The 12881-nt window shown below is 46.5% G+C and overlaps 1 protein-coding gene across 1 annotated transcript in view; it reads left to right on the top strand.

Annotated features, from left to right (window-relative positions):
* The window catches only part of GALNT10 (polypeptide N-acetylgalactosaminyltransferase 10), an 84295-nt gene extending 75569 nt beyond the window's left edge, over positions 1-8726 (top strand). The window contains exons 11-12 of the mRNA XM_082063582.1: positions 1664-1813; positions 2570-8726. Of these exons, the coding sequence (XP_081919708.1) occupies positions 1664-1813; positions 2570-2737 (318 nt within the window). The 3' untranslated portion in view covers positions 2738-8726. The remainder of the gene's footprint in view (positions 1-1663; positions 1814-2569) is intronic.
* Positions 8727-12881: the final 4155 nt, after the last annotated feature.

Below are 12881 nucleotides of genomic sequence, written 5' to 3'. Positions count from 1 at the left end.
TGGAGAGAGGACCGTTCCTCCCCCTGGCTCCAAAAGGAGTCCCCAGAGCAGCCCTTCCCTTCGGGGACTGAGAGGCACGTGTGCTGGCTGTAGCCCTGCAGAACCACGCTGGCTAGTGCTGGTCACAGAGGACACTTGCAACCTTGCCAGAGGTGCTGTTCTTGTCAAAGCAGAAAGCAAAAGCTGGACACAAGTGCCTGCCTTTAAACCAGTTTGTGTTTTGTGACATTTGGTCCTACAGTGCTTAAAACATGTCATAAGCCAAGCTCTGATCATCAGGCTGACGATGCAGCTGGATCACGCGACCATCTCAAGCTGTGGCCAAAACCAAATGCCAACAGGGCAGGGCAAGGAACAGAGCATGCGTGTGGTGGTAGTTCCTCCAACTTTTCTACCGTGGTCCAACCTGGTGGTTCAGGGTTTCCAGGCCACATGTCCTCGCATCTGGTGGTGTTGTGGTTTAACCCCAACTGGAACCTAAGCACCTCGCAGCCGATTGCTCCCTCCCCGTGGGATGGGGGAATCAGAACAGTAAAAGTGAGAAAACTTGTGGGCTGAGATAAAGACAGTTTAACAGGTAAAGCAAAAGCTGTGTGCACAATCAAAGCAAAGCAAGGGATTCATTCACCACTTCCCACGGGCAGGCAGGTGTTCAGCCCTCCCCAGGAGAGCCGGGCTCTGTCACATAAAGGTTGCTTTGGAGGATGAACACCATCGCTCTGAATGTCCCTGTGTTCCTCCTTCTTCCCCCAAAATACAGACTGAGCATGACACCATGTGATGCAGAGCATCCCTTTGGCCAGTTTGGGTCTGCTGTCCCAGCTGTGGCTGCTCCCACCCTTCCCAATGGTAGGGCCATGTGAGGAGCTGCAAAGTCCTTCACTACTATTTAGCAATAACTAAAACATCAGTGTGTTATCGACATTATTTTCCTTCTAGATCAAAAACGCGGCACTCTACCAGCTAGTAGGAAGAAAATTAACTCTATCCCAGCTGAAACCGGGACAGGCGGCTTTCATCAAGGCCACAGCATTGTCAGGCATAGGTTGTGCCTGGTTACTAGAGCTAAAATCCTTTCTATTTTTTCTTTTTGGTAGTATCCTTCCCTTCATTTCACCTGAAAGTGCTGAGAAATCACTGCAGGGTCAGTAGGAGAGCGCTCCAGGAAGCATTTCCCCCATGTTTGTCCTTCTGACACTCCTGTGAGTGGGGTGGGGAGCTGTGGGCTCCTGTCCCAGAGGTGTGGGACACACTCTTCCCAGGGTGGCTGCAGGCAGACCCATGTGGTGACCGCCGGCGTTAACTCAGAGCTCCTGTAGCATTCTGCCTTTTTTGCTACCTGTGAAGTGCTGTAATTGGTCAGCTGCTCACTTAATCCGCGATGTGTGTCTGCATTGCAGAGACATTCACAGCTGCTATCAGTACCTGAGATAACCAGCACGGCTGTTTGCAGCAGCACACTCATTTAGCGGTGCAGCAGCCTGTGGAGTGGCTGGTACAGACCCCCCTGGTCAGCAGTCACTGTCCCCAGAGGTATTTCTCTAGAAGATGTCATTTCCCTGAAGCCATCCCCACCCTGTGGGCAAAGAAGGGAACGTCGTTGTGCTGGTGAAAGCACCACGTGCGGTGCCAGCCATCCTGAGGGTCCTGTTTGTCCTGGCAGGTGTTCACGTTCAGTTGGAGAGAAGACATCCGTCCTGGGGATCCTCAGCATACCAAGAAGTTTTGTTTTGATGCCATTTCCCACAGCAGTCCTGTGACCCTCTATGACTGTCACGGAATGAAGGGGAACCAGCTCTGGAGATACCGAAAAGTGAGTCTGCATGTGTGCGCATGCATGTGCGTGTGCTCGTTGAAGGTGCCAAACTGCCTGTAGGCGTTCAAGTTTCCTTGAAATGTCACCGCTCACGTTTTATTCCTCTGTTCATGTAGCGGCGCTAAGAGAATCCGCAGGCAGTCTGTTATCATTGTGCCATTAATTACTCTTGATCAGAAAGAGGCGACTCCCTCTTCTCCCCTCTTCCACTGGTTAGAAATGGTGACAACTGCTTCTCCAGGGCTTGCTAAGCAGAAGGACACTCTCCTTGCGGCTCTGTCCGCAGCTGGCACTGAGGTGATGCAAAACGCTTGCAAAACCCGTTTGCAGAAAGGTGTGGTGTGTCTGTTAGTTTCTTCTAAGCACTAGAAGTTATGCCAAAAGTAGATAAGGATTTATTTATCTTCCTCCTAAGCTATCCTTCCTTCTGTGGGCAACAGGAAGTGAATTCTTGACTAAATGTCCTGTCCAAGTCCCTGCAATCTGCATGCAGGTGCAGCGGGATGAGAGCCTGGTGGCTGGAGAACCTGGCTTTAGATGTAGCTTTCCAGCTTCCCTGTGCAGATGGGAGGATTGGGCTGGGTTCTGTTGCAAGGGGTGGGAATGGACCCTGTCACTTGCCAGCCAACAACTTCCTCACACACGTCCCAGTGACAAAACAGCTTGCCTTGTTTTTTAAGACTTCTTTCTGATGGTTTTAGAACAGCTTTGCTTCTCTGCTTAGCAACCTCACGTCAAATTTCTCTTCTCCAGGACAAGACCCTCTTCCATCCAGTAAGCAGCAGCTGTATGGACTGCAGTGAGAGTGACCGAAAGATCTTTATGAACAGCTGCAATCCTTCATCTCCAACACAGCAGTGGATATTTGAACATACAAACTCAACCGTCTTGGAAAAATTTAACAGAAACCTTGATCTTTAAAAGACTGAGAAAACATATATATTTTACAATTATAGTTTTTACTGGGGAGGGTTACAAAAGATTTTTTTAAGAATACTTTTTTTTAAACAGTTAATGAAGGTAAAAGGGAGAATCTCAGGAGAAGGTTAACTAGCAGGCCAGTCTTTATTGTGAAGATGCTGCATCCTTCTCTTCTGAGGATGGTGAAATTTCAAAGGCTTTGCCAGAGCCACTTCTGTGCTGAGACTGGAGCAGAAACTCTGTTTTTAGAGGAGTCTGAATGTGATTCAAACTGCTTTTTGTCTTTTTTTTTTTTTTCACTGTTGTTTTTCCCACCTGGGTCTGCTGTTAAATGATTTTCTTATCCAGGAGCCTCCAGGACGTTCTGTAGCTGCTATACCACCCGCTGAAGTGTTCCCACATACGTGTTTTATCTCCCAAAGTCCACATAAGTAAAATCTTGAACGTGAGATTTAGTCCTTTGATAAAAAAAAAAAGGCCATCAAAATGTAAAACAAAGTGAATTTTTTTTTTTCCCTAAACAAAGAAGTATTTAAAACAGATTGAATATTATTACTTTCCCAATCGTAGCTCTGATAAAGGAATGAGCTCTAGTGGAAGTGCAGCCAAGTGTTGGGAATATTGCTGTAGTTGTTAGTGATGAGAAATCTGAGTTTCTGGTCCCTTCACTTTACAGTCAGTTTGTCGCTCACTGTTGACTCTTCAAGGTGAAAGGTGAGCAGAGGGTTTTTAACTAAGCATGGTGAAGATTTTTGCTAAGAGCCTTTGGATATCAGGTTCTAAATTGGCCTCTTATTCAGAATCTTTCTAACACGGACACCTCTAGGGTTTCTCAGAGTTAAATCTACTACATGAAGTCAACTTCCATTTTTTCCTTTAGAGTTTTAAAGGCTAACTTAATTTACAGCTGGTGTGAGCAGATTAATTCAGAATAATTAAGTCAGGGTTGAGATTAGCCATTGGTCTTTCCCCATTAGTCCGTCAGTCTGTAGTTTGCTGCGGTCACGAGTCCTGTGGTCAGTAGTATTCTAGGCTTGTGGGAATGTGCTGTTAATCTCTCCTTTTTTCCCCAACATCCACAGCACTGTACAGTTTACTGTGACTGGAATCTGTCTGCTCAGGCACAGATGTGGGATTGATGGGCCCATTTCACTGGTGCCCTGTCCTGTGTGTAGTCAGTTAGCAATGCCAAGGTGTTACCCTTCTGGTTTGGCTGCAGGATCTGCCAGACACTGAACCAGAGTTGTCTCTGGAAAAAAGTACTGCCACTGAAGAATGAATGGAGGACCCTTGGTTTTGAGCCTGAGCGAGTGTTTAAAAAAGAAAACCCACACTGTTTTAAAATGGAGTTGTTGTAAAAACAGATTTACTAGTTCATCTGACTTAGTCTTAAGCTGAAAGCTCAGTGGCATTTTTTAGTAAAAGCTGTGAATGACGGTGCAGTTAACTATTTGCAAAGATGCTGCGTAAATCAGTAAAACTGGTCTTTTTTGGTAATTGCCCGGTTCCGCGGTCTGTCCCATTGCCCATGCGGGAGTGTTGCAGGGGTAGGTGGAGTGCAGGCAGCTCTGGGGTGCCAGGCTGAAACACTCTGGGGGGAGCGGGACACCCCTCTGGTGAGAGCTGGAGCTGTTCAGTCTGGAGAAGAGAAGCTGAGAGGGGATCTTATCAATGCTTACAAGTATCTCAAGGGTGTGTGTCAAGAGGATGGACCAGACTCTTTTCAGTGGTGCCCAACAACAGGATGAGGGGCAATGGGCACAGGCTGAAACACAGGAGGTTCCATCTGAATATAAAGAGAAACTTCTTTCCTTTGAGGTGCCAGAGCCCTGGACCAGGCTGCCCAGAGAGGTTGTGGAGTCTCCTTCTCTGGAGACATTCAAACCCACCTGGACATGACCCTGTGAGATCTGCTTTGGTGAAGCTGCTTTAGCAGGTGGGTTGGACTGGATGATCTCCAGAGGTCCCTTCCCACTCCAACCACTCTGTGATTCTGTGAGTCTGGTGTTTTTGAGGGTGTGTAGGGCTGTGTCTGTAAACCAAGAGCAGACTGGGGCATGACCAGCTGCCTCTCAGGTCTGATGTATTGACTATGAAGTTCAAAATCATTAGCAAGTCGCTCATCCTCACAGCTCAGGCCATGCCTGACCATTTCTGCCAACTTCCCTGGCCCATGCAGTCACGAAGCAGAGGAAACACGAGCGCTGTGTTGCAGCTGGGAACCAGGCTTGCCAAATGTGTTTGGTGTCTAATATTTTGGGAGTGAAGAAAGCTGTAGGCTTTGCTTGTGACAGTTTTGCAGCAGTATTGCTATGGAAGTGAGACCAGTGTCAGACAGAGTTGACATTTTATGTTCTCTGTACCTACAATATGTCTGTCATTAGGATCCCTTTTCATTCCTATGGGAGGCAGAGCCACCTTCCAGTGTTTTGTGTCTGGCTGTTGCTTTCCTTAAGTTATTAATGCTCTCATTAGCCTAGTAGTGCTGACAGTGGATTGCTTGATGGCCTGACCAGATGTCTTTATGAATGTTTCAATACCTGTGGAACAAGAAGCTGTTTGTCCATGAACAGTGCTAGTTTTTTACAGTTGGGACACAATCAGCAAACGATATAAATGGACTGTAGGTCGTTCTGCTTGCAGCTTGCAACTTTGTGTGTCTTAGTTTTCTAATGAGAGGATTAACTTCCATTTCTAAAATGCATGGCTTGCTTTGTACTTGGGCTCACCTTGTGAAGAGAGCCCTCGCTGCTCGGCTTGCTGGACGCTTGCTTCAGAGAGAACTGCAGTAACGAACAGGTCTTTTACCACTTAGTGATCTTAATTTGGAGAGAATGGACGACTCTTAGCAGTTTGTACCAAAAGACAGGTAACGGTTGAGGCGACTCCTGTTTGACAACCAACCACCAGTACATGGAAGCTGGAGCTTTAGTGTGAGTGGTCCTACTGGATCCTTCTCAGTATGGTTGATCTGATCTGTTTTCTGAAGGTCTGGGATCTGAGTGTGATAAGTGCCCCACAAATTCTGTACACTTCCGACTGGCTCACTGGGCCTCGAGCTGTTAATTTATTTGCATCAATCATACTTTTCAATACCCTAGAGGCTTTGCTGACTAATGAGAAGACTTAATATAGCCAACCATCCACTGATTGAGAAACAGAAGCTGTATTTCATCATCTACATCTTTAATTGAGCCTTTGCTGCGCAATTTGGTTAATTATTCCAATTACTTTTGGTTATTTGTAAGCAAAATTGCCAAAGCATGAATACATAAGCAAATCTTCACATCTGCATGCAAGTCAAGACTGGAGATTAAATACCAGTGATTATCTAATGCAAAATAAATGTTTTCATCTTTTTCCCCAAGAGTATTCAAACCACCCCTCTCTCTGTGGCTGCATCAATTCTGCTGCTTTTAAGTATCAGAATCCCAGACAACAGGGGGATCCCTGGACGTGTGTTATGTGGCAAAATAATACTTTGATTTGCTCGTGTGGCTGTTGTTGATTTATACTGGTGCTAATTTCTAAGGCCTGCGGACAGAGTAATAGGTTTGGGGCTCTTACCTGCGCACGGTGTCTTTTTTTCATGCCTGGGAAATTAACTTTATTTTCCACACCACAAGAGAAGCGCGGTGAGCCTTACTGAAGGGGGAGTACAGCATCATTCAAATAAAGATGTGCCTTTTTACATGTAAATGTACAGCAAATGCTTAAACTTGAACCATTTCCTAGTGCCTTGCTGGACAAGAGAGAAGAGGGGAAGGGGTTGGGAGATAAGGATTTGAGAGGAAGCTTGACTTGTGCAGTGTTTGTGTGTGTTTCTTAAAATATCTGACTTCTAAGTGCAAAACTTGTGTGAACAGCTAGTTCAGAAGCTCCTGGGTTTTCCGTGTTAAATCAATAGTGTTAATGACGCTGGGAGGGTATGTCACTCAAAGGCTGGCAGGTTCCTCCTGGTCCTCTGTAGCAACTAAAGCTGGATCAGAGGATGTCTCTGTTTGCTGTTGCACGTTTCACCTCATGGTGAAGGCTCCTGCATTTCACTGGCATGCAAGATCCTGCATTTTGTTTTCTAAGTATCCAAATCAGAACTCAGAAATAGTCCCAAAGGGATATAAAATCTGCAGCAGCAGTGTCTTGCAGAAAGTCGATGCCTTCCATCACTGGGAAACTTCTAAAGGATGCGTTCAAATTTCTCATACAGAAGTAGCAAGAAAGCAATTTTTCAGCTCAACTTCAGTCCCAGTTTGGTTTACAATAGTCTGTGCACAGGGCTTTGCTTTACTGGAGAGTTCCAGTCAGCAAACTTTCCTCATCACTGCTGCACTGAGACATCAATGTATGGAAAGTCAAGCAGGCACCACCAACAACCAGCACTGCAGAACACAGTGCTAGTGTAGGATCATCACAGTAGCTATAATAGCTTGATGTATTGAGGAGAGCAGAGGCATCTCCTAAAAGTCATATTGGGCAATCATGCTGGGTAAAAAGAGAGAAGCTTTTATTTTACATGGTCTTTCAAGATCTGGGCAGATACTTGAATGGTTTTGACTGGCGAGGACAGCTGCTGGCAGTCAGCCTGTCACGCTTTCAGGCAAAAGTGCTCTGGTAAAGTCATGTCTGAAACAGTCTGGCTCTGCTAGGACAAGGGATTCAAGCATACTTTGCATCCCATGTCCACTCCCAGCTGCTGCCCTTCATGTTCCTACTCACCTGCTTACAACAAAGAGCCTGGTGGTGCCTCCATCAGTCCTTATCTGACAAGCAGCAACCTAGGTTTCCATTTCAACAGCCATTTAGCATGAAAAGCTTCTTAAATAGTTAGGAAACTGATGCCAAAATGGTGAGTAGGTTAATGTCAGAGTCTGGAGGGGTAGGATTAAAAAAGATCCTTCACAGGATACATACTGAAGGGGGAGCTGGACCGGGAGTCGGGAGCACTGGGTGCTGCTCCCAGTCTACCAGTGGCCTATTACTTGATCTTGAGGAAGGCAAGTCTGCTCCAATTTCCCAGCCTGTGTAAGATTTCCAGGGCTTTATTTGCTGACCTCATGAGTGTTGAGTCCATATTTTAAAAAGAGCTGCAAATCCTCGCCTAGTTTGAGTGGAGAGGAGAGATGCAGTGGGTGGAGAATGGGAAAGCTGAGATCTGAAGTTTCCATCAGCATTCAACACACAGTTGTCAGTTCATTTCATATTCCTTGTTAACCAGTCCAATTGATTTATTCATGTTATAAATTTAAAGCGTAACTGAAATAAACTCACCTCCTCTGATTGTTCCTTTGTAGTGTCATGCTCTAACTTGGAGGTCTGTGTATGAAGGTAGGCAATGATAGATTATGGAAATGCTAATAAAAATAATATGTCTGTTTTTTGACTCTGCCTCTGCCAGCTGACCATGTTCCTTTATTTGCTGCATTTGAGCTTTCTTGATGCTTCTGTATGACCCAAAAGGCTTCAATGATTCCAGCAGATGTGAGGGATTTGGGAGTTTTATATAAACCCACTGGATCTATGTGGTCTTAAATCTACTAGTTCAACTTTAGGAAAAAAGGAATCCAAATTAGTGAGCGAGCAAATGTGAACTTCAACACCAAACAAGATAAAAACTGATCAAGCGAATAGACTAAAATGTTATCCTTTATGACAACAATAACAAATAGCTTTAGCCTCTAGGGTGGAGAAGGGAATTGGTTTCAAAATGCATTCTCCAGGATCTCGGTGATAAGGTCCAAGTTTGTCTGTTCCTGTACTGCATGCATTTTATCTGTAAAACTGGATGGTGCCTCTTGAATCAGTGTGTATTTATTTCTGTGTATATTAGGACCAACAGCCTAATATCTGGGGGTGGTAAAGGACTTGTAGCACTTTAATGTAGTAGCTTTCATAAACTGGGAATCATTGATAGAATGCCTAGTGTTTTTAAAGTTGAATGGACTTCCTTTTATAATATATTTAAAATAAATTTTTAATGTGTTTTCTGAAACTGTGTATGCAGAAATGCCTGTCCCTGCCTGTTTTGCTCCAGTGATTGATCTCCCTTCTCTCGACTTCTTATAAGAATGAGCTTAGTTTCCCTGGTCTGGTGTTTCCCCGGCAGAGGATTCCTGCTGTGTCAGGCACTGCTCTCCTCCAACCCCTTGGGAAGCGTCTTTCTCGGCTGCTCTTGAGAGGCGTTGGGTATAAATTGCAGGGTTTAGCATGTTCATGCACAAGCAGCCGCCAAGCTCACGCCTGAGCGTTGTATTGGGCCTGCGTGGTAGGTTCAGGCTGTGGGGTCTGCAGAGAATCCTGGGGGCCATGATGGGAGGAGGTACATGAGGAGAAATGTAGCGAGATGTGGACAAAGCTGGAGGAGATGCAAAGGGGGACATGTTTGTGCAAGGAGGTACTCCGTGCCCAAGGATGCAGTCCTGGAGGGCCCATGTAGATGGCTTGTGCTAAGGTAGGACACCCCTGGGGGGTCGCAACCATGGACAATCCTTGTCAACAGGGGACACCAAGAACAACAGAGGAGCTGAGAAAACCCAGTATGGAGATTTGAAGACAGACCCGCTTGACCCTGACCTCCCACACCACCCGTCACCTTGCAGAATGAGCGTGGAGAAACTCTATGAACCGTGGCAAAGGGGAGGTGAGACTCGGAACGACGGGTGTTTGGATGAAATTTAACCAAAGGAAGGAGGAAAAGTGTTTATTTCAGTCTGTGTTTTCTTTTTCTCAATACCCAAATCAGTGATTAGAAGTTTGTGTTAAATGGCAACTGAGTAAGTAAAAATTCCCCAGGTTGGTGCCGTTGCGGATATCCTGCAGCGACTGCCCGGTGCTCACGCTGCAGCTTTCCCCAGGGAGGAGCTTTTGCATGTGTGGTGAGTACTTTGGACGAGGGGCTGGGGTGGGACCCTCGGGCACTCCTGTTCCCGTGACGGAACACGGCGATGCTGTCATGCCTGGATGGTGACCCTCTGCGGTCCCTGGGGCGTGGACCTTGCTGTCCTCAAGAACAGAGCCTTGCGGCTGAGAACCTCCCTTCCCTCCCTGAGTATCACCAGCCACAGGTTCAAAGCAACATAAAAAGCTTTTCTCAAAGGCAGTTTGTGTGTTTACTTCTGAGATACACAGCCATGAGAATAAAATGTTAGAACCACCCTGTACATGCACCTTGCCTGAAATACCTTTTCCCACAGGTTGGGGGAGCTCAGCATCACACAGCTGCTCCCCAGCTTAGGGCAGGGTGAAGCTGTTGCTTTCCTTACTCTGCGTGTCTGCCTTGAGAGCAACTACTGGCAGATCTGTCCTGCTCCTTGGTTTTCAGGTGAGGGTTTTTAACAGCTCGCTGCCCTTTTTGTGTTCCGATTCTTCTGTGGGAAGGGCAAGTCTTTCAACCTAAGACAAGGCAGGTTTATAGGCATTGAGCACAGCCCTACCCCGTGTTCCCATTAGGACCCTCAGCACTTTCTGCTGTCACCGCTTCTTTTGTGGCCTTCCTACCGCTCCTTTTTACTGAACTCCATGGGGTGAAAAACAGTGAAATAAACAGAGGGGAGAGAAACAATAGCATGTGTGAAAATGTACATGTGTGAAGGAATGAAAAGGCTCTTGAGGGAGCAGCTCACAACTGCAAGGCGTGCTCCTAAGGGAAGGCTGCTCTGTGGTTTTTGGTCACGGGAGCATTTCCCAGGGGGAAGATGTGCCAAAAGCTGTGACAGTTGAAGCATTTTAGCACGTTCAGTATGTGCCACCCTAGAAAAATGCTGAGGAGAGTGGGAGTCTGGGGGAAGGCACTAAGGCAGGGTCTCCACTGGCCCCCAGGTACAGAAAATGGAAATGGTCAGATTTCTCACTGGAGGTATTAAAAAAAAAAAAAAAAATAAAAATACCTTATTCCCAGGACATCTTTTGGACCTTTTGGAGAGTAGCATATCTGTCCTGAGAACCCTGAATGGCTCCATTAAAATGTTAAGTTCCAGATGACAGCTGCCTTGCAGACCTCCCTTTAGAGGGTAGTGCTGCTCCAGGTAAGATTTAAAGTCCTGTGCAGGTTCCCCTAATTTGATTAGAAGGCTGACTTGGATGGGCAGGTTATTACAGCTTCCAAGGCACTAAAGCTGCCTGGATGTTGATGGGTTTATGAAACATTGTTTCTCACTTCATTGCAGCTCCCACAAAGAATTATTAGATCAGGTTAGTGATAGATACCTAATAAAGAATGTCTCTATGAGGCAGTTTATTTCACAGCAAGCTAGTTCCAGACTAGCAGACTGTGAAATCTTGAGCTTCCCATGAGGATAAATATGCTGAAAGAAACTGCAATTATATTAACACCTCCATGCATTTTTTTTTCTGAAAGCCTGAAAAAAAGGTGTCATTGTGTTAGCCTGAGCTGAAGGTACTTAGCACTGAACTAGCACCCAGACCGTGAAAAAAGCACGTTTGTTGTTTGTTGTTTTTTTGGTTGTTTTTTTTTCCTCTTAGTGGGCATTGCGAAACAAAATCTTTCCATTTGCATAGGATGACAGTTTGCAGCCAAAGATGAAATACAGTCTGATGGTCAGTACTGACCTGTTCTGGCACTGCTGTTGCCTGTTTCTCCAGCCACTCCCAGCTTCCTGCTTGTTATGATCATGTTCCCTTCACGTTTACCTGCTTGCTGGCAGCTATTAACATGTCCCTGCGCTCTGCGTTTTCAGCTTGCCAAACGGTCAAGATAGTCTTTCTGCAAGATTTCCTCAGCCTGCTCTTCAATTTTTATTTGTAATGTTAAGATAAACCTCAAAAGCTTGCTATGGGGATCTCTGAGAACAATGTCAGCCTTCTGATGTTTCCCTTTCCCAAAACCAGGGGAATATCTGTAAGCTTTTTGCCAGAAGGTTATTACTTCAGGCAGGCAGATCTCAGGCAATTTGGCCCAGGGGCTTTTACAAGCAGTAGCATCTTGCTTTTTAAAATCTCTTTGTTCTTCACTAGCTGCTTGCTTGTTGGTCTGCAGGTAAAGTCATTTGTTTCACCACCTCCCCATGCTGTGGCCGTGTCCCCAGGAGGGTGCTCTGTGGTTCTCCAGGAGTCACACGGACAAACAGGAATTAGTAACAGCCTGAGTGCACCAACAATAAAAGCTGGGACAAGAGGCAAAACTGTTGAGGACGAGTATTAAATCACTGCCCTCCAGATTCATTTGAGACCTGTTTGGTATTGCAGGGACTGCCTGGAAAATACATATTTTAGCATTTCTCAGTCTTCTTGCGGGGATGAGGCAGAACAGGCTCCAAGATGCTTGTGTCAGTGTTGCTGTGGAGCAGCTCAGCTGGTGACCAAGGGCTTTGAGGAGTCTCTTGCAAAGGTATTTCATGTGCGTGGTTCGGTGCAGCTCGTCTCGCAGTAACGCACATTGTTCCGCATGCGGGATTTCAGACTTTGAAGTAGTTTCAGTCTATAGAACCTTTTTTCTGTTTGTGCAAAAAGTCTTTTATTCAGGAAGATGAAATCCTTTTCCATTTACAGCTGCCAAGGTGCCTTTGACAATAGCACATGCTGTCCACTACTTCAGAAGCAAGAGCATTTCCAGAAGTGATCTCTTTTCTCTACAGATCAGTAGGAATTTCTTATTTTTTCCTCCCTTCCCCTGCCTTCATTTTGCCTTTTTTTTTCTTTCTTTCTTCTGAAGAGAAATGAAATGCAAAGCTTGCAGTCAGATTGCTTTGGGAAATGCTTCTCTAGGTCCAATCTTTTCACTCTCCCTGCCTTGTAACCAGGAAAAAAGATAAAAAATCTTTAATATTTCAGCCAGGGACTCCTACTTACACGGCAGCAGGAGCCTGGTGCTGATGTAGCCGAGCAGAGGCAGCTGGGGGCTGTGTGACACGAGTTGTGGGCTATTATTCGAGCGATGCTGGTGTTGGTTTGCTCGGTTGGAGAAACCCGGGCTAGGAGCCCCCGGGCCCGAGCCCCAGGCGGGCGGGTGCGCGGCTGGAGCCTTGTGCTTCGCTCCGCGGGGCTGTGCGGAGCAGAGGCCGCCCGAAGGCCGGCGGGGCCGCGGCAAAGGGAGAGGCCGAGTGCCCGCGGCTCCCGGCACAGGCCGCGGGCCGCACGGCGCTGCCCTGGCAACGGCGCGCGCTCCCCCTCCCCGCGCGCCTCTCTGCCG

This window comes from Streptopelia decaocto (assembly GCF_964273445.1).
Source record: "Streptopelia decaocto genome assembly, chromosome: 12".
In the NCBI taxonomy this organism is placed as follows: domain Eukaryota; kingdom Metazoa; phylum Chordata; class Aves; order Columbiformes; family Columbidae; genus Streptopelia; species Streptopelia decaocto.
Note: the sequence above shows the minus strand (reverse complement) of the source record. Positions and strands in the feature narration are given on the sequence as shown.